This window comes from Polypterus senegalus, chromosome 4 (genome assembly GCF_016835505.1).
Source record: "Polypterus senegalus isolate Bchr_013 chromosome 4, ASM1683550v1, whole genome shotgun sequence".
NCBI classification, from domain to species: domain Eukaryota; kingdom Metazoa; phylum Chordata; class Cladistia; order Polypteriformes; family Polypteridae; genus Polypterus; species Polypterus senegalus.
In genome coordinates, this window is record NC_053157.1 from 150,796,083 (window position 1) to 150,818,910 (window position 22,828).

At 35.9% G+C, this 22,828-nt stretch overlaps 1 protein-coding gene across 2 annotated transcripts; it reads right to left on the reverse strand.

Moving 5' to 3' along the window:
- Positions 1-241: 241 nt before the first annotated feature.
- zbtb49 (zinc finger and BTB domain containing 49) lies at positions 242-22,751 on the reverse strand. Of its 2 annotated transcripts, none has more exons than XM_039751479.1 (8): positions 22,673-22,751; positions 20,932-21,105; positions 16,793-17,931; positions 12,174-12,220; positions 10,488-10,561; positions 7,028-7,110; positions 6,091-6,252; positions 242-1,221 (listed from the first exon to the last, which is right to left on the reverse strand). In XM_039751479.1, the coding sequence occupies exons 2-8, from the start codon at positions 21,081-21,083 to the stop codon at positions 563-565; spliced, it is 2,316 nt and encodes a 771-aa protein (XP_039607413.1). In that variant the 5' UTR covers positions 21,084-21,105; positions 22,673-22,751; the 3' UTR covers positions 242-562. The 2 variants fall into 2 exon arrangements, with proteins under 2 accessions (XP_039607413.1, XP_039607414.1); XM_039751480.1 differs by lacking the exon at positions 22,673-22,751 and adding an exon at positions 21,261-21,301.
- Between the last annotated feature and the right edge of the window lie 77 nt (positions 22,752-22,828).

Sequence of the window (22,828 nt, forward strand, 5' to 3'; positions counted from 1 at the left end):
ACAATATACAAAGGGGAATGATGCAAGTTCTAGAATGCCAAGCCCTTTAACTGGAGCTCAGATTTTACAAATATTAAGTCTCACAGACTCTGAGCCTTGCAGTGATTTCAAGATTTGATATAAATGCAGTGGCATGCAACTAAAGCTAAGCATATTCAGAAACATGATGGCTGTACATCATGGAAAGGATGAACAAGTGAGAAGAACAGTTGTCAAGAGGTGAAAGGAAAGAAGTCCAGTGTCAGTTTTAATTTTATTTCAGTGTAGCACGTTTGGATATGTCTATTTCCTTAACAAAAATATATTTGATACAAACCATATGATCATGGTGAATCACCTTGTATGTAATGATTTTTAATATGTTTACAATACAACTAATTACACTAGGCTTAAATATTACAATAAAACATAATTAAGTCTCATATTACAATGCCTAACATAAGATTATAAGCAAAAGCAAAAAAATAAAAATATAAGTCTAACATATATTATCATTTTTCAGACAGTGGGTTAATTTTTAGTCTTTTCAAAAATATACATTAGTAGTTATGAACTATACAAATCACTGCTCCATCTCACTGTCATTTTGTAAAGTCTTCATGGCCAATCCCCAAAGAGTCATGCTTGAGATAAACGGTCCCTCATTATTCCTGTAAAAGGCTGAATTAATCCGAGATCCTAAAGTAACATTACATTGAGAATCCAAGTTTGACACAGATTGGCGGACCATGGATGTGTTTGTGCCCTGCAAATGTTCTCCATCATTAGTAACTTGATGCTGCTCATATGAAAAGTGTTCATTTTGTCTATGAGGCTTTGGAACTTTAACAAGATCAGCACATAATTTTCCCTCTGGAGAAATAAGCTGAGGCTGTACTATAGAGCCAAGATCAGGAAAAGAGTTTGAGGTGGCAGAATTAAAGCCCACGGTAGGACCAGACTCGTTTGTCTGTGGAGGAAGTTTACTAGAGTCTGGCAGTATGGATGAAAATGCTTCAGAATTGTGTTCCTTTTGGCACACAGACTGTAAGTAAGGGGATTCAACCTCTCCAAGATCCTCCAAAACTTGACCATCTCCAGTCTTACAGTGCATGGTCTTATGTCTCCTTAAAACAGCAGAGCGAGTGAAACACTTTCCACAGGTTTCACAGGTATAAGGCCTTTCACCAGTATGTGTTCGGACATGCCTCCGTAAATCTCCAGATCCTGCAAAGCACTTTCCTGAAAGAAAAAAAAATTATTGAAATAAATACCTCAAACTTTCATTCAAATTTTGCTGGATGGTATAATGGCAAAATAGTGTTTCTATCTCATGGAGCAAGTTATTCAAGGTTACAATCTCATACACTGTAACTGTCAATGGGACTTTGCACATTTTTCCTGTGTTTACTTTTCTGTAAATTTCTGTTTATTTATGCTATCATTATTAACAGCTTTGAGACCCAAATAAAGAAATAAACTAATAATATTTACATATGTACTAGGGGGCTTTGCCCCTTGCTCGCTTTGCTCTCCAAACTCCGTGCCTGTGCTATAGGCCTCTTTGCGGTTCAGCCACTCTTGCATGGGGATGCAGATGTGCAATTTACTAACTATTTTACATTACAGTGAGTAATTAACCATATTAAAAAATAGTAAAACGTAATAATTTGAAAGTAAATTATCTTTGATGGTGTGTTAGGGTTATTCGTTGCGTAATACAATTCCGTTCTGTTTGGCTTTGAAATTAACATGCAAAAACTTTACAAATGTTTACTCTAAAACTTCATTTATTCTGTATCGTTTAATTTCTATAGCGCTGTGAGACTGTAAATAAAAATTGGCGCATATAAATAATGGAGTGCTCCTGGGCACCACAATGACACAGTGGTTGCTCTCTTATGGCTTTAAAGACTTATTCTATTCTGATCATGTAAGAAACCTTGTTTCTGAAAAACCTGTTGATTGAACATGACCGTACAAAAAAAAAAACTTAAGAGAAAATGAATTGTATATTCAGTTTGGCTAAATATCTGTAGAAAGTTTACTGAGATTTTTAACACATTTCAGTAACAATTTGTCAATGATGGAGTGCTCATAAAAAGAAGGTATTTTTAATACACTTAACTCCTTCTTTTAACTTGTACTATGCTCCTGCTATGGAAAGACCTATAAAACTTATGATGCTGAGGTCAAGAGGAGGTGAAAGGTTGTGGGAGTCCTTTTTGGAAAAAACAGGGCAGTACACATCATCATCACTGATTTAATGGCATTTTCTGGGTTTAACAATGTTAGCCGTTTGCTTCCTAAATGTTTATCTTCCACTCTCAGTAGTACTAGGCATCCTTAAGAATAAGACCTTTTCTTTTCATATCATGAACAATCAGCCTCCCTCTGGGCCCCTCCACTTCCATCCTCAATCATTCTCTGTGCTTCACTCCACATGCATAAACCACTTTATTTTATTTCTCCTTTGCAAAACATCCATCACCAAGTATTTCTCTTAATTCAGCTTTCATCTTCCTCTCACTCTAAGACACTTCATAACAGTCTCATCAGGTGGTGAGGTGGGAGCAGAGAAAGTTAAATGTGGAGGAATGGTTAGTGTCTGCAGTGATGTCAGTGTATAGGAAAGTATGAGTGGTGGTTGGGATAGCAAATAGGGATTGTAAATGTTTTGAGGTGAAGTTCAGTGTACATCAGGGATCTGTTCTGCTCAGCTGTTTTTGTGACAATATGGAATGTGTAAATGATTGCTCTGAGAGCTCTTCTCCAACAATGATTTTCAATTAATGGCAAAAAGTGAAAAAGAATTGAAGAAGAAGATACTGAAATGAAAAAGTTACTTTGGAAGCAAAAGTCCTCAACCTAAATGCAGAAAAGACCAAGAAGATGGCTGGAAGAATAGAGGCTGGAGGCATGGAAGAGGTGGGTACATGGCCATGAGGCATGTGTAGTAAAGATAATTGGAGAAAATCAACAGAATTCACAGGTTGCCTGAAATGGGTGCATAAAAGATGCAGTGGTGTAAAGAGTATTCTGCAGGGGTGAGTGTGAATGTAATGTGTGTGAAACCGGTGCAGAATACTGATGTACTGTAGTAAGTGTAACTTTAGATATCGGCAGCTGAGTTACTTTGAAGAAAGTAAAAAAGTTCTGCTACTTAGGTGACAAGCTGGATAAAGATTGGAGGTGTGGGAACAACAATTATAGTAAGGATACAAAGAATGGAAGAAAGTCTGGATCTATAAATGCATAATGCTGCTTCCTTCACCTGCACTTATGCTTTTCCCGAATTTGCTTCACAACAGATATTATCTTTGTTGTCCCCCGCTCCTAGGCATAAAACCAAACTGAATTTTATGAGCTTTCAAATGTTCTGAGATTCTTTTTTGCTGGTACTCTCTCAACCACCTTCCTTATGTGATTAGAGAAAGTTTGATTGCTCAATATGACCCATACTTCAATGGATCACTCTTTGGTTTGTATACTTGAATGAGCACCTTTGTTTTTTAGTATTCCAGAATCCTCCTTTAACCTACTTACATGTTGCACGGGTCTGTCAAATTCAACTAAATGACCTTATGCTTCCTTCAACATTTCATACACCACTCTAGTTGGCTACACTGCTTTACCTATCTTCAACATTTTAGTGGTTTTGCAACGTTCTCTTTTGAAAGCATACAGCTTGGAACTTCTGTTTACTCATGAAGATTATCATTATCTTATGCATTCTCCTCATTCACTAACTTCTCCATGCTCTTCTTCAAGACATTCTTCATTCAATTACTTTTAATCACAATGTTCTTTTATTTAATATGTATATAAAAAAGCGACAATAAAATGATGCGGATGCATACAATGTTAAAGACCAGCTATCTTTTAGGTTAACACACATTTTTTCACTTGACAGTTTCCTCTCACATTCCAGGATATATGCTAATAAACTAACTTGTAATGCAAAACTGTGTGTGGTATACTACTGTTCAGGTGACTGTTTTTCAATAGCATGATCACTCTCCTGTAAAGATCCATGCATCCCATCCATGCAAGCCATCTATTGTACTGTCTGTTTTTAATATGTACAGTTCATCCGGAAAGTATTCACAGCGCACCACATTTTGTGTTACAGCCTTATTCCAGAATGGATTAAATTCATTTTTTTCCTCAGAATTCTACACACAACACCCCATAATGACAATGTGAGAAAGGTTTACTTGGGATTTTTGCAAATTTATTAAAAATAAAAAATATTGAGAAAGCACATGTACATAAGTATTCACAGCCTTTGCCATGAAGCTCAAAATTGAGCTCAGGTGCATCCTGTTTCCCCTGATCATCCTTGAGATGTTTCTGCAGCTTAACTGGAGTCCACCTGTGGTAAATTCAGTTGATTGGACATGATTTGGAAAGGCACACACCTGTCTATATAAGGTCCCACAGTTGACAGTTCATGTCAGAGCACAAACCAAGCATGAAGTCAAAGGAATTGTCTGTAGACCTCCAAGACAGGATTGTCTTGAGGCACAAATCTGGGGAAGGTTACAGAAAAATTTCTGCTGCTTTGAAGGTCCCAATGAGCACAGTGGCCTCCATCATCCGTAAGTAGAAGAAGTTTGAAACCACCAGGACTCTTCCTAGAGCTGATCGGCCATCTAAACTGAGCGATCGGGGGAGAAGGGCCTTAGTCAGGAAGGTGACCAAGAACCCGATGGTCCTCTGTGGAGAGAGGAGAACCTTCTAGGAGGACAACCATCTGTGCTGCAATCCACCAATCAGGCCTGTATGGTAGAGAGGCCAGACGGAAGCCACTCCTTAGTAAAAGGCACATGGCAGCCCGCCTGGAGTTTGCCAAAAGGCACCTGAAGGACTCTCAGACCATGAGAAACAAAATTCTCTGGTCTGATGAGACAAAGATTGAACTCTTTGGTGTGAATGCCAGGCGTCACGTTTGGAGGAAACCAGGCACCGCTCATCACCAGGCCAATACCATCCCTACAGTGAAGCATGGTGGTGGCAGCATCATGCTGTGAGGATGTTTTTCAGCGGCAGGAACTGGGAGACTAGTCAGGATAAAGGGAAAGATGACTGCAGCAATGTACAGAGACATCCTGGATGAAAACCTGCTCCAGAGCGCTCTTGACCTCAGACTGGGGCGACGGTTCATCTTTCAGCAGGACAACGACCCTAAGCACACAGCCAATATATCAAAGGAGTGGCTTCAGGACAACTCTGTGAATGTCCTTGAGTGGCCCAGCCAGAGCCCAGACTTGAATCCGATTGAAAATCTCTGGAGAGATCTTAAAATGGCTGTGCACCGGCGCTTCCCATCCAACCTGATGGAGCTTGAGAGGTGCTGCAAAGAGGAATGGGTGAAACTGGCCAAGGATAGGTGTGCCAAGCTTGTGGCATCATATTCAAAAAGACTTGAGGCTGTAATTGCTGCCAAAGGTGTATCGACAAAGTATTGAGCAAAGGCTGTGAATACTTATGTACATGTGATTTTTCAGTTTTTTTATTTTTAATAAATTTGCAAAAACCTCAAGTAAACTTTTTCACGTTGTCATTATGGGGTGTTGTGTGTAGAATTCGGAGGAAAAAAATGAATTTAATCCATTTTGGAATAAGGCTGTAACATAAAAAAATGTGGAAAAAGTGATGCGCTGTGAATACTTTCCGGATGCACTGTATATTTTGAGTGGTCACCTGTCTTCCTATTTAAAGGACAGGAACCAAAATGTACAAGAGTAATAGTAGTAGAGGTAATAGTTTTTTTTATTGTCATTTCAACTATATACAGTTAGTACAGTACACAGTGAAAAGAAACATCATTCCTCTGGGACCATGATGCTAAACAGAACACAGGACTGCAGAAAAAATACATAAGTTTTAAGCAGTATAATATGTGACCAGATTCAAAATCTAAATACTGTAAAGGCTTTAAACTGCATTTTTATTCTGTAGTACTTCCATGGAAGGAATTTCCTGTACATGTGCATATGTGATTCTATAACTCTGCCAAGGAAAAGGTACTATAAAGTTAAGAGGATAAATACATAGTCAAGAAGTATAAAATCAATTAAGTACAAACAAATGTTAGACTATACCCACCGCATGTTGCACAACTATATGGCCTCTCTCCGGTGTGTCTGACTCTATGCTTCAGGAGTTTTCTGTGCATATTGAAAGATTTGTCGCATTGGTCACAGGTAAACATACTGTCAGATGTATGGGTCTTCTTATGTTCCTTAAGGTTGCTGAAATTACTAAATCCTAAATAGGTGTAGAAATGTAGAATTAAAATGTAATGTCTGTAGTACATTTAATAACATATTTGTATCCATCTATTTTCTAGCACACCTATCCAGTCCAGGGTCACTTCCTAAAAATGAAAATACATTTAAAAAAAATCCAAGTTTTAGGAAATGGGCTAAAAATGGATGGATGAACATAAGTACATTTCTTCTGAATCTCCTGCTATATGACGTAAGTCGTTATGATGCTTCTAATGCAAGATATGATCAAGCTGCTTTCAAGGTTTCATGACCATGCAAATTCATCTAAGTAAAAATGTTCAATATGTCCATCACAGAAATGTTTTATCAACTGGTATTTAAACACTGCAGTTATAGAGAGAAACCCAACAGGATCGTAAGTCATTAAACTGCATTGTTGTGTGCAGTATAACAAAACACTGTTCTAACAGAGGTAAATAGCACAACAAATAAAAATTCACCTGTGAATTAAATATTGAGCAAGACAGACATTTATCTAAAATGACAAAAAAAAAAAACACAAACAATCTGCAATATCAATTGATAATCTAATCAGAAGTTACTCTATATGTTAAATTAAATTGCTCACTACCAATGTAAATGGAGGAAACAATTGTCTAAAATAGTCCCTTTGTTATTACAGTATCATATCAATCCTAACTTCTTTCATTTCTGAGTAGTTACAAAAAATATAAACAATACTGGATTTATTTGTTTATTCTTACACAGATTGTATTTTTTATAATATAATTATTTATTGCATCTCTACATACCTCTGCCACAAATGTCACATAGGTGAGGTTTTTCTCCAGTGTGAATCACTATATGACGTTGCACATCCCCTGAAGCAGCAAAGCTAGTTTAAACAGAAAAAGTAAGCCATTCAAAATTTGAATCACTGCTGAATAATATAACATACCATTCTTAAGCCCACTTAGTCCAGTTTAGAGATGTGGCAGGATTGGGCACAAGGCTGGAAACTGTTGTGGCTGGGGCACCAGTACTGTACATCATACACAAATGCATCTTTAACGTTGTAAACTTCTCACATTAAGACATTATTTAGATCATCCTAAACTGGAATAAGACTGCACACTGTATGTCTCTAACAATGTGAAACTGCACGTAAACAATTAGCTCTATTTACAATATTTGAGTATTTCTGTACTGATCAGAAGAGAGACTTTAGGATTTTCTATTTCAGCCTCTGTTTTCTGGTCCTCTTTAGAAAATCTGGTGATCCTGGGCTCCTCAAAGTATAATGATTTAAGTAAAAAACACAAACAGGCTACTCCAGACAAGAACTTCTTGATTTAATTAGTCTGGCATATCGAGCCTTGCAAATAAATACAAGATACAACCCAATGAAACCAGCAAGACTACAACTGTCAATAGTCTCTTAATTGTTAATTGTATATTCTGTTGTCTCTCCTCCATGTTGACATAGTGTTAGGAAACATATGTGGTACATGTTGCTGCAACAAAATTTTATTTCTGTAAACTGTACTCAGGAATAAGAACAGTTTATTTCAAAGAACATGTAAAGATCACATTCAGACAAAGATTAATATATTAATTTATTAGGAATAAACAGTAATGCCTTCTAGTTTATAGATATTTGCTAACATTATTTGCTAAAACAATGTGAATTTAGCAGTTATTCTCAATTTAACAGGAAGATACATCTGACGATAATTAATAAGGGTATATGGTAAACCAGCTTTGGTTGCAATGTCTGTAGCAAGGAATTAACATGCACATTTGCCCCTGGCATGTACTTCTTAGTCTGCCAATGATTAATAAATGGATGAATGTGGATGAAATTTGTGATTTTATCTTTGCTGTAACAAATTATTATAGGAAGCCACCACTGAAAAGAGAAAATGTGACCACAAAACTACTGAAATGCTCTGGAAGCCAATAATTTGGCAAATGCAGCTGCTGCCCAGCCAATCTAGTTCTGGATATACTGTACTTTATACACAAGTCTCATCATAATTTTTTTTTAACTCATAAAAGGTCTGTACTGTTTATACCCTTTTGCTTATATCAGATGGTATTTACTTTACCGACTGAATCTCATATTTATGGGTGCTCAGTAGGGTAGTTGCAAGTGGACGAGGATATTGGCTCATTTTTTGAGATTTGCAGCATACCATAACATCTCTCTGCCTAGCATTATACATTTTCTGGTGTAAATAGTTATTTTTTTACATCACATACATTTTGCATGTTACAGTAAGCTTCTTCCCAGTTTCATATTTTTTATATTTACTATACAAACAGCGCACCCTCCATCAAGAAAAACAGAAAACGAGAAAGTTGCAGACAACTTTAAATGTCTACATAGCTTGAGAAAACATCAGTGATTATAGATCACATTATGATGGTGCAAAACAAAAATATACAATTTTTTACATTATTTATAGTCACAATAATGATATTATCAACTACATAATAGAATTCCAAGGTTTGTGTGTGTGTCTGGTCCATTTGAGCAATCTGATTTGTCATTTTGACTTTGGTGATGCGATCGAAAGAGGAAGTGTGGACACATAAGGAGGACTAAAGGCTTAGAAGTCACGCTGAGAGTCACCTTTAAAGATGGGAGGTATAAAAGCAGACAAGAGGTGAGCAAGACACATTGAAATGACAGAGTCTGAGAAGCAGTCTTTAGAGGAATGTGCTCAAGAGGGACCAAAAGTCAAGAGAGGTTCAGATACACAAGAATACAGAGGAAAGGCATAGGAAGAACGCTGAGGGTACACATATGGCAAGAGATTGCAAATATTTTTAAACATTTTTACAATTTTCTATTATATTACCAATACTGACAGGCAACATAGGTAGTATTCTATAAAGTACAAATGAACTGGCTGATAAATAAGTGCCGAACTCATTATATTTATTTACCATACTGTGCTTTATTCCATGACTGACAGAATAAAACTATATGAGGGTATTATCAGCAACCAGTATTTATTTTGTTAACTCTGAGTAGAGCACAGTTTACAGATTACTTTTATTTTATGGTTATGCAAAAATGTATTAAGTGGCTTAGGTTTGGGCATTATAGAAACTGTAAATTACTAACATTCCACTTGTGTAGCTAGTTTATACCCTAGTGTAGTAAGACTGGGAAAAATTACATGTATATAATTTACGTATTGGTTTATGATCTTTTAAAATAAATATATTTTATAATGCATGACTCAGAAACCAATATGCTATAATTAAGGTTGTTTAAAAATATATCCAATAACCTATGAAGAAGTACACTGGGTAAATCCTACTGCATCAACAAATATTGCTCATGTATGATGCACAAAACAGATACAGCATTCTATTCAGAAACATTGTTTTACTGGTATTGTATGACATGTCCCAAGACTTAATTATGTAAAAATGTCTATGTCAATAGACTCTGTGCTTCAGCAAGATCTAGATTGTATAAAGATTATATAAAGAAACGGGTGTGAACTGTGCTGTGTAACTGAAAAGTACAAACTGTATGTCACATAAATGTTTTCACATGGTACAAAGAAAGTGGCAGGTTTAAACTTATGTAGCTCAGAATGGTGTCTAAGATATTAATCATAATGTAAGTGGCAAAAGTCAATGCATAAAGAATACACTTTTTGTGAGATTTAACACCCATTTGATAACCTTTGTAGTGAAAGGCAAACAAAAAATAATTGAATGGAGCTGGTGTGGTGATAGAAACAATGGCCTTGGAGGTCTTATGTCATAACATAGGTAGTGTATTATATTGAAATACCAACTTGTGATGCCCTCAACAATCAGATCATTTGACATAACCAACTTGTTTTAAACTTATTTTCAAAGCATGCTTCAAGCAATTAAGTAAATGCTTTAGTATAACAAGTTAAAATGCCTAGGAAGACATCTGGAGGAAATTAATTCAATGTAATTCAAAGTTAAAGTGAACTTTATTGTCATCTCAACCATATACAAGTATACAGATAGATGAAATTGCGAAGCTCAGGGTCCACAGTGTAACAACATGACATGCAAATAATAAATTAAAAATAGAAATAAAATTTAAATCTAAAATTAAAACACAAAAAAGACAAGACAAAGAACGCAGCACTATTGATGTGTAAGATATGTAATATAATAAATAAATAAATAATAACTAACTATCAGCAATATCAAATTCAGCAAATAGTGCAAACAAAAAGTAGACAGGATAACAGTATACTGACACTGTACCTTTTTCCACAGATTTCACATATGTATGGTTTTTCACCTGAGTGTCGCCGTAAATGAGTTTGGAGGTTTCCTGCCTGACAAGAAAAAAATAATGTTAACTAATCCATTTAACTAACCTTATAATTTAAATAGTTTCAAAAAGACAACCCAATGTTAGAAAACCTTAGGACAGACAAAGGGCACACTGTAGGGTTTATGTCTTTGGACTTCTCTGGGAGTATTTGACAGTTCTCCAGAAGGAAAAGGAGGAGGTTGCTGGGCTACTGAGAACCTCACCAGGAAAACAGCAATAATGATGATGTGGTGATTGAAAAGCCACTTATCAAAATGTTTTAAGTCCCCATGAATCACCTGAATTTATTTTATATTTAAAATGGAGCTAATCAAATCAAACTAAGCTTTCCAATGAGTATAAACAAAAGGCAGGGCTAAACTTTAGGAGCATTTGCTGTTAGTTGGAAAATAAACAAATATATGTTTAAATGGACAAGCAATATGTGTATTTTACAAAACAATAAAAGTTACGAAACAATAAAAAATTGGTTTATCTTTTTCACATTTTTTCTTACTGGCTAACAAAAATAAGTTGCAAATGCATTTGGACAAGCTCTGGTGTTTTGGCTAGTTTTACAAATTAGGGATGGGCCATGATATTTACATATAAATATACAGTGCTAAAAATTCTTAAAACAGTCATAAACCTGTAAGGAAAATATTTCAAATGTTGTTTATTAATTGTTTGCAAGGCTCCAAATATATATTTTAATTTGTTACTTGCCTAATGTGAGTGAATTACAATGAGGGCACACAAGTGACTATACAGAATATACAGGAAAAAGAAGATAATGCAAGGTAAGGCCACACCTACATTTAATTTCTGGTTCCAATCACAGTATATAAGCAAAAAGCCAAGCAGAATCTTGTGAATAACTTTATGTGTATATATTTATAATAGCTTGAATACTATACTTACAATTTCTATTTCTATTGATTTACTAGGAAATATGACATTCACAAATTTAGGAGATATGCTCATGGACATAATTTTGGATATTAGTTTGAGATATTGGAACTATTATTTTAGAATTGGAAGATATGACAGTGTAAGTATGTATGTATATAATAAAAATAAAGCAAACAAATGTATTTCTAAAGAGGACTGGAAAAGAAAAATATATTATTTGTACACTGAAACGATATCTATTACAAAACATTCTTCTACAGGTACTCTTTTACATTAATGTAACAGTGAAAACAGATTATGGAATTTAAAGTATAAATGAGACAAAGTATAACAATTCCCATTATTTCTACTGTAATAACTGAAAAACTGAATAAGCATTTCACGTGACAAGCGACAAATTGAAGTGATGGAAATAACTTGTATTTAAGCTGGGTTACAATGCAAATTTGAGGCTTACACAAAATAAAGAAGAATGTTTCAAAACAGCTGAAACGACAAGCTTTATTGTGCAGAGCAAATGCTGTATTGTTAAAAATGATATTTGTTGTGACTTATCTTTTCTAGTACCATTATAAATTAATCCCATTCATTATCACTTTATGTAACCTTGTGGTAATATCTTTATATTTTATGCAAAATGTTTCTAGCCAAATATTTCTATAAATGCACGTGGTTATTTTCAATTTCTGTCCATATAATTAATATACTGTAAATAGCCTCACCTGAGAAAAGTTTTTTCCGCAGATATTACACTGAAAAGGTTTTTCACCTGTGAAAGAAATACAACAAATATTTCAATATTATAAACAACTAAATGAACGTTGCAAATAGGTGTCTGAAGAATAAAAAATGTACCTATCTATACTAATAAAAGGCAAAGCCCTCACTCACTCACTCACTCACTCATTACTAATTCTCCAACTTCCCGTGTAGGTAGAAGGCTGAAATTTTACAGGCTTATTCCTTACAGCTTACTTACAAAAGTTAAGTAGGTTTCATTTCGAAATTCTATGTGTAACGGTCATAACGGTCGACAACGTCCGCCATTTTGAACTTTCTTATTTATGGCCCCATCTTCACGAAATTTTGTAGGTGGCTTCCCTGCGCTAACCGAAACCGATGTACGTACTTATTTCGGTGGTATGACGCCACTGTCGGCCGCCATATTGAACTTTCCAACATCACTAATTCTCCAACTTCCTGTGTAGATGGAAGGCTGAAATATGGCAGGCTCATTCCTTACAGCTTACTTACAAAAGTTAAGCAGGTTTCATTTAGAAATTTTACGCGTAACGGTCATAACAGTCGACAACGTCCGCCATGTTGAACGTTCTTATTTATGGCCCCATCTTCACGAAATTTGGTAGGTGGCTTCCCTGCGCTAACTGAAACCGATGTAATTTGCTAGGCGGCTTCCTTGCGCTAACCGAAACCCATGTAGGTACTTATTTCAGTGGTATGGCGCCCACTACCCATTTCCTTTATCGTTCCAACTGTACCCCCATTAACATGTCTATCGAGGTGATCACCATCGATCAAAGAACTGTCACTTACCGAGTGGTTTCCATGCCCGGAGATGGCACCTGCCTTTTCCATTCTCTCAGTTACATATTGCACAGCGATATCAGGCTCACTCTTAATATCTGGAGGAACACTGTGTCTTATGTATTGAATGACAGGTTCAAGGTGTGGACTGATGACGGTCGAGGAGATAATTAGACTACACAGGAGCACTATAAGAGTGAAATGCTTCACCTATGGTTCTGCATGTGAGTTGATGTCTGCCGCTGAATTGTTTGGTTGTCACTTTCAAGTGTACCGAAATGGCCAAATATTTTACACCTTTCGACAACCGCCAATGCCTCTTAAACATCTTAGATTCGCAGGTGACGATTTCAGTAGTGGACACTTTGATGTTTATGAATGTTTAAACTCTCAAAAACTGAATGTGAAGTTATCGATGAAACTGGTTGTATGCTTACAACGCTTGACAGATGCCGAATGTCACTTCAACACAAGTCCTGCAAATACTGTCGTAATTGAAATAAACCATGAAACTCAAACCGATTATGACAGCAGCAATCCAAGCTGTGAGATTTGAAACAAGTTTACTTTTCACATGGCCAACTGTACGTTGCATGCTTAAGAGTAAGCTCAGCGCACAGCTTGGTCATATTACAACCGGAGGGCTGAACTGACAATGTGGTATACAAAGAAATCCTTAACAGATAATTATTGGTATATATTCTCTAAGTTTAAAAAGGTTTAATTTTCTTCTTAATAAAAATTTTAAGGCAGTACTTCGCCTCTGTTAAGCGCAGGTATTTTGCTAGTTCTTAATAAATACAAATATTGATATACTATAGACTTAATTGAGCATCTCTATTTCCAGACTTTTTCTTTATTTGTATGGCTAATATGTACTTTTTTAAAACTGAAAAAATTTTAACATTATGTATGACATGCACCAAACCATTAATACAATTTAGTTTAAAACTTAAACTACTGTACTCATAGGCTAAATTATCCTCAAAATTAAATCTATTTGTGAAAATTAAATAATGCTTTCAATAACTGCATTTATTTTCCTGAATTAAACAGTGATGTAGAATAAGCATTCAGTATAACTTGACCTCTTACTGCTGCATGCAACTGCTAATATCGCTGAATATATTACGTCAGAGAAGAACACTAATAGGAAAGAAACACATGTAATTATTGTAAAATTTGCAATTATGTAGCAGAATTTCTACATTACAATCAGAATAATTAACAATTATAACTTTAAGTGTAATTTGAAATGTAATGGACTATGTTCATGAACTCTAATATGTAAAGTTATATGAAATTTATAATACATAATATATATGTATATATGCCATGTAAGTAATTTGCAAAGCTGCGCCAGGCATTGTGGTACAGTGGCTAAGGGTTTGGACTTCATATCCCATCACTGACGCTGTGTGACCCTGAGCAAGTCACTTGACCTGCCTGGCTCCAGATGGAAAAAGAAATGTAACCAATTGTATCTCAAATGTTGTAAGTCACTTTGGATAATAGCATCAGCCAAATAAATAAATATAAAAACCTGCGTATGTATATTTACAATTAATTCATTTTTTTTACTGTTAACTACTTTATATGTTACATGATTTTTTTTTACATTTTCCAACCCCCATTACAATGTTGTTTATATTTTAAAATATGGCATTTCAGCTTACAATTACAGACACATTGAAATGACAGAGTCTGAGAAGCAGTCTTTAGAGGAATGTGCTCAAGAGGGAGCACAAGTCAAGAGTGGTTCAGATACACAAGAATACCGAGGAAAGGCATAGGAAGAATGCTGATGGTACACATATGGCAAGAGATAACAATTATTTTAAAATATTTTTACATTTTTCTATTATATTACCAATCCTAACAGGCAACATGGCTAGTATTCTATAAAGTACAAATGAACTGGCTGATAAATAAGTGCTGTACTCATTATATTTATTTACCATACTGTGCTTTATTCCATGACTGACAGAATAAAACTATATGAAGGTTTTATCAGCAAGCACTATTTATTTTGTTAACTCTGAGTAGAGCACAGTTTACAGATTACTTTTATTTTATGGTTATGCAAAAATTTATTTAGTGGCTTAGGTTTGGGGCATTATAGGAACTGTAAATTACTAACATTCCACTTGTGTAGCTAGTTTACACCCTGGTGTAGTATGATTGGGAAACATTACATGTATATATTGGTTTATGGTCTTTTAAAATAAATATATTTTATAATGCATGATTCAGAAACCAATATGCTATAATTAAGGTTGTTTAAAAATATATCCAATAACCTATGAAGAAGTACACTGGGTAAATCCTACTGCATCAACAAATATTGCTCATGTATGATGCACAAAACAGATACAGCATTCTATTCAGAAACATTGTTTTACTGGTATTATATGACATGTCCCAAGACTTAATTATGTAAAAATGTCTATGTCAATAGACTCTGTGCCTCAGCAAGATCTAGATTGTATAAAGATTATATAAAGAAACGGGTGTGAACTGTGCTGTGTAACTGAAAAGTACAAACTGTATGTCACATGAACGAATTTTAAGTTTGTCTTCTTGAAAAAAATTATTTCAATAATAAGACGATTTTTCATCAGTCTGCAGTTTTACAATTCAGTTTCATTAAAAAAACACAAATCAGAAGTGAAACAGATTTTAACTGAGGCCATATACAGTACAATGGCATAAAAAGAATGTGAAAAAAATGCTTGGAAAAAGAAGAAGCTATTCAGCATTCCATAATGGCACAGTGTTTTCTGAAAATTGGCTTCAGCCTTAGCCAAGAATTTGTATTTTTTGTACATTACTATTAGCTACGGGCGGCACGGTGGTGCAGTGGTAGCGCTGCTGCCTCGCAGTTAGGAGACCCGGGTTCGCTTCCCGGGTCCTCCCTGTGTGGAGTTTGCATGTTCTCCCCGTGTCAGCATGGGTTTCCTCCGGGCACTCCGGTTTCCTCCCACAATCCAAAGACATGCAGGTTAGGTGGATTGGCGATTCTAAATTGGCCCTAAGGTGTGTGCTTGGTGTGTTTGTGTGTGTCCTGCGGTGGGTTGGCACCCTGCCCGGGATTGGTTCCTGCCTTGTGCCCTGTGTTGGCTGGGATTGGCTCCGGCAGACCCCCGTGACCCTGTATTCGGATTCAGCGGGTTAGAAAATGGATGGATGGATATTAGCTACTTTCCTATTAAAGCATTAGTTTATTTTGTCTCACTTCTTGGCTTTCCCCACGAATTTTCAGAAAGCTATGTAAAGAAAGTAATTAAAATTTTCACTCAAATGTTACCAAGTGCAGTTATTTGTTCACATAACTAAAAAACACTTTTCTGATAATGTCAGAATTTAGCAACTCCACAAAGACAACATTATATTTGAGTCTATAGTAATCACTGTATTTGTTCTTTTGCCCTAATGCCATATTATCTTAGATAATATGTATAGAGTTCAAGGCATAACTGATATTTCAAAAACACTTTTTTCAATGCAGGGTAGCAGCAGTGATGTGGAGTCTATCATGACAAGATCTGTCACAATGCAGGCATCAAATGGCACATTCACACATGGCCAATTAACCTAGAATACTTCAAATATATTTCATGTCAAAGACAACACATTTCAAAAAAACAAGATGGTGGTTTTGTAATGTAATTGTAGGCATTTCTAAACTTTTGCAAAATGACCAAAAGGCCAATTTTAAATTAAAATTTAAAGTCACAGTAAATGTTGTGTTTCCATTATGGAATTATCACATAAATGTAAAATCTGTTTAAATTACCTGTATGAGAACGTTTATGAAGCTCCAAATTACTTGGGTGCTTGAATATTTTTCCACACATTTCACAACAGTACTGTTTCTGGAAAACCTGAGGGAGAGAATAATCTGAAGTATTAACTGAAGAATTTCCTTTCCTCATCTCTGATTCTTGTGAGGATGTTTCAGCATGTTGCAAGCTTGGCATGGTTGGAAGATCTTTATCTATAGGTAAATGACTAACATCAGCATCTCCAACTTCTTTACCAGAAATAGGCTTGTTACTGTCTTTAGTTTGAGTATTACTGAATGAATCTTGATGCACTGTTGTGTCCTCAAAAGATTCTTGGGATCTTAAGTAATTATACTTTTTAAGGTAGACTGTCTTCTTTGGACAAACAGGTTTACTAACTGCTGCAGATTCTCTCCGAGATGTTTGGTTAACAGTAGCTTCTACTAGTGGTTGTACAACAAAACCTGGCGGTAAGCTGTCAGATATTTCAGAGTTGCATTCTCTGTTGCTTAAGGAGCACAATGTTATGTCTACAGTATTAGCAACTTCTGTTACATTAGATGGAAAAGTCTCTTCTATACCATTATGTGAATTTGGGTTTAAATTGACATTTCCCTGCAAAGCAGGATTTTGCTTAAAATACTGCTTGCTGTAAAAGTTACGCAGTTTAAGTCCATGTGATATTTGTTTTTCAGGCTCAACAGAACCACTATTAAGAGTTTCAAATGACTGATTTTGATTTAAACACTTTGATTGAAGCCTTCTAGAGAGTTCTACACTGGTAGAAGTACATAATTGTTTCTGTGCTTCAGAACCACATTGTTGTCCAATCTCAGGTGGTGTATTAGTGTCCAGAACACTGTCCGAATCTGATGGAGCAACTTGAGGCAATGGGAAAGAGGTATTCTCAGAGACAATGCTTGATGACTCCACAACAGAAGTAAAGGGCTTTAGGAAATTACTGCACAAGCTGAGCACATTAGGTACCTGAAGATACTGAGCAATATCAAGCATGGATTGCACATTTTCATGGTTTAGTTCAAGATGAGATGTATACATAAAATCAAGAATCTGCCCAATTCCTCCAACATTTTTAATATCAAGGTGAAATGTTTCCATTTTTTGTCCAGAAGAGTTCTGAAACAACGTTCTGCAAAGAAACAAAGAAAAATTATTTATTCTGTGCAAAACATGGCTCCTTTATATGTTATTAAGACAAGGAATAAATGGACAAATAGTTCAAGATAAATTTATACTGCATATGAGGTCTGTCAAGAATCAATATTACTAACTCAAATAATTCAAAGATCCAGTGTACTGACAGACCTTATAGCCAGGGGTAAAAAGCATAAAAAAGAAAAAATCCCTAGCAAATCCATTACGCATGCTAGGGTATCTTGCTTACCTTAACACCACCCAAAAAACATTCCAAAAAATCACCCAAAAATCACTTCCTGTTCTTTCTTGTAGGCTGCACAACTCTCTGATAGTGAGCCTTAGCTCACCTCCCCACTCTATACTTATTGAGGAATTGGTGCTTACAGACCAATTTCCTCGGCTGCAATTAAAGTCATAGTCATCTACAATTGTTTCTGGTTTGCCTACCCGCAGAGACAGCAAAGTCCAGTATATGCTGTTTTTGACATCCTAATATCATGTACATTAGCTTAGGGGAAGAAAACTGAATAGCAACCAAGCCTCCATCAATTTTTCCATGATCAATACATAGAACAATATCATGGTGCAAAAACAGATTTTCCAAGATACAGTTGTTGCTTACCAATACAAGTTTAAAAGCAATAATAGTGAAAAACGTTCTTGGGTGTTTGTGTGATTCTATGTTTTTTTAACTTGCTGCATGTGTAGTTTTTCCACTGTATAATGAGAAGTTGCCCCTGTATCATCTCTCCAGACCCGAAATAATGCCAAACACAACAATGGCATGTTTAATATAAATAAAACAAAGGGAGAAATAAAAGGGATGTACACAAAGTACCCCAATGAAGTAGCATAAACAAAACCCTCCTGCCCCATAGATTGCCTTCACAGCTACAGGGTGGTCCAGATCCAAATATGCAATTATGAAAAGGCGATAACATCACACCCACTGCTCGACTGACAACCGTCTCCCCACCATTTTGGAATGCAGGGCAGGTGCTGCCATCTATCTGCAACAAAAATAATTTTTTTGTGAATTCTCTATGTAATAAACTTAATAAGTTATAACATAGTGAAAATTGCATAATTAGATCTGGACCACCCTATATTTGAAGCCCTGTCTACTAGAAGAAGTGCCTCACAAGATAACCCACTTCTTTAGCTGCACTCATATGTACGTTCTACCTTCTCACCTTATGCATCTTTCTGTCTCATTCTCTTTCTTCTCAACTGAGACCATTCTATTTTGCTATGTAGCCTTCTCTTAAAACTCCATTCAACCATGACATAATAAGCCCTCTATCATGAGACTACCTACAACCCACTTACTGTGTTACCTCCATCCAAGCCCTGATACCAATTCTGGGGAACAGGATAGCTCTTTGGCCAAAAAATAATAAGCTAGGACTCCTTCTAGACTCCCACTGTCTGGTTGCAACACTGAGCCCACAGTAATCTTTAAATGCCAGGTTTTCCTTACGAGCAACCCTGTGCTGATCCCTAGTAGGTAAATGGGAAAGTACTAGGAACTTGAACTGCTAGCTTTCTGCCTGTTTATTCCCCATTAATGGAGAACTTGGCCTCAACAGTCCTGCTAAGAACAATAGGGTTCCCCTTGTCATCCACGAGGTATGACCAGCTTTCCATGGACTCTTTGTCACAAGTCATAGACAAACATCTACCATTGCCAACTACTGGGACACCGCCTGCTCTCTAACATCCTGAAAAATCCTCAGACATCTCCCCATTCACCCTACCTGGCACAAGGTCTACTGGCCACCTTGTACCCCATGGTTTCTCAGATTGAGATACTAAAAGGTTATCTTCTTGCTAGAGCAGGTTTCTTGCTCTCTCTCTCTCCATGGTGAAGATTGGCTCTCTGCCATCTAGGTGGCGCTTTTGACCCAGTTGCCACACATTTGCCTGGCACAGCTTCACTCTATATAGGTAACATTTCTAATTTAATTTATACATTTGTTTAATGCCTACATTTTCAAGGGCTGATTTCAGCTACTACTCACTCTCAAACCTTTTCTGCAGAGTTAATTATGTTCACTCTAAGGAGTAGCCTACACTGTCACTGCACATCACCAACGGATAGTCAACACAATACTACTGCCAATGTTGTAACCACCTGCTATAATAACCAGCAAAAGTCATTAGATACTGCTAACTGCATCATGCTTTCTTTTTTGACTCACCCTCTGCAGTGATTTCTCACTAGTAATGTATGGTCTATTTTCTCATTTGCTAGAATAAAATCACTAATTAACTCCTTGAGGAAACAATAATAATTGTGAATGCTCATCTAAAATAATTATTTTTATGTACAGATAGCCATTTACAGTATAATGAGAAAATTTAGAATATGTTACGCAAAGTAAGTGCTCTTTCAGCATGCTACATTGCTGATACACTCCTTATACACTCACTACTTCCGTCTCAATTCGTATCTACTTGCATCATGCCATAACAATATCCTTCAAATGCAAATTTAAGGCAACACTTCACACTAATAAAGCATAGTATGTTGCATATACAATGAATGCACACTTCCACATATATATTTGTATGAAAATAATCCTGATCGCTCAGGTACACATACTGTACATCGTACTTTTAAGATTTTTTTAAGTGATTAAATATATAAAAATATTGTATATATGCCCCCAGATTTGTATATATTATTGTTCACATACCATCACAGTTAATTACATGTACCACGGCTTACATAAAATTTTAGTTTACCTGGGGGTTGTATTTAAAAAAACAAAAAAGCACAGCAAGAAATAAAAGGAAGAAAATACATAGTTTCAATTACAGTGCAGTTATTTATACGTCTGAGAACTGATAAAAGCAGTTTCTATGCATCTACTGAAGTTTAAAATGTCTGTCGAAATCAAAAGGGTTGATGCAAGTAAAAATGCAGACTCCATCCTGAAAAATGCAACAGTACAAGTAATACATGTATAAATACTAAATATAAACTTACCGAAAATATTGACTGAATGATGCTAATACATTCTTGTGAGCTTTAAAGCTGACTCCTTTGACCACTAACACGCAGTCACAGAAAAGACCCTGGATGCGCTGCTCATGAAGCTGCTGTAACAGGTAACAGCTATGACTGGACAGTGTGTCCATGCTGTATCACCATTTCAGGAATCTAAAATAAGGCAAAAAAATTGTTGAATTGTTAAAAAACTTGAACATATAGGCCAGAAGTGTAAAATTGTAGAGGTCTTGTAATGTACGATTTATTGTAATTATTTGTATTATCGATTTTGTTTGTATTTATACAAATGCTTCTAAATCACTTACATTGTTTTGGATATTTTATTTGGTTTATTATTTCTCCTCAGCAAAAGGCTTCAATGAATTATACTAATACTAAATTAATTCACATTTTTAAATAATTCATTATTATAACTAAACAATTTATGAATATGTAGTTTGTGAAATATTAGGTAACAATGATCTTATGTAATGCAATCTCGTTTGGTTCATTTCAACAAGAATTTACAGCAATGAAGTATCTATATCCTTTCAACCTCAAGACTTTGAACAAGTATTTTTACTGCAACAATTAATCAAATAAACAATCACAACAATTTAATCATTATGAAAACAGGGTGAACAAGTACTTTGCCTGCCACCTGTAAAACACACCTTAAACAGCGGTCAAACTACCATAATATAGTGTTATTGGCAACACATTACTGACAGATCTTTAATAAAAGAACTGCACAGAGATGTTAACCTGCCATTTAAATAATGCTGGCCCAGAAACGTGCATTTCTTCACTACCACCACAAACTGGTCTCCTTCTGACCATATGCAGTATAACAGTCTTGTCTGGTAGTGTGAACGACGTCACAGAGCACCACAGTGCAAGGGACAGTATTTTTAGGCGCGAGCATCATTTCTGTCTGGGACATATTGATTGTGCTCACGGAAACCCTGGAGGAAGTCCCCCAAAAGAAACAAGAAATAAATCATCGATGCATGTTATCTCTTAGGGGTGTTCCAGATCACAGTTGGTTATCGAAGGCATATTTCATGCACACTGGTCCTGTCGAGTTTAACAAGTACTGGGTGGGATTACTATTTCAATAGCCTGCCTACGAAGAGGCGTGGAATTACACGCAGGAAAATATTCAGACTCATACTGACTCAAAGATGCGTTCAGTCATCGCTTACTTTGAATTCAGTTTTTAAAACGTGTACCTAAAACTTGTATAAATAATAATAATTTGATTCGTGCATCAATGTCATGAATTATTCTGTAGGAAGCAGATGACATCTTCTTACACTTCCAGCTTGCCACATTTATCAGTGGAAAAATTCTACCGAGACACATTCCTTTTGCAAGGAAAAAAATAATGAGTGAAATTTCTGGAGGGTTGCCTAAACAACTCGGCTGCCGAATCGTGTTTTAATCACTGATTTACATTACTAAACAAAAAGGTAACCCTGTGTGAGCGCAGCCATGCAGCTTTGCCGGACTCCGAAGCGATGTGCAGCTAAGGGGGGAGGAAAAGACCAGCCAAGACAAAATTAGGACGGCTAGTCTGCCAAAGTAAAGCCTCTGACCGTGTTACTTCAGGCAGCCTGCTACATACGAACGCGTTACTTTGGCCCGATAACATTTTAAACAGTCTATTACATAACAACTTTTTCATGTGTTCGCATTTAAACTTTAGTTTAGCATTATATTAAAAAAAATCCACTACCTCTCCGCAGTATTTTTGTTTGGATGAGCAGTCACTTCGTCGTGCAGTTTTGTCGTCACTTCCGTGTTTTTAATTTAATTTTTTTTTTTTCCCTCTCTCAAGGTTTCCGTGTGAAGCTGGTAGAAATTCAAACTAGATGTCCCAGATTCAAAGACG

What these genes read in the sequence shown, in the direction of transcription:
- zbtb49 (XM_039751479.1), bottom strand. Translation starts at nt 21,083, where the DNA reads ATGGACACACTGTCCAGTCATAGCTGTTACCTGTTACAGCAGCTTCAT. An exon ending in TGTGAAATCTGTGGAAAAAG is followed by an intron (nt 7,111 to 10,487) that starts GTACAGTGTCAG and finishes TGTTTAAACTAG; the next exon opens with CTTTGCTGCTTCAGGGGATG. An exon ending in ATATAGTTGTGCAACATGCG is followed by an intron (nt 1,222 to 6,090) that starts GTGGGTATAGTC and finishes TTTTTCTTTCAG; the next exon opens with GAAAGTGCTTTGCAGGATCT.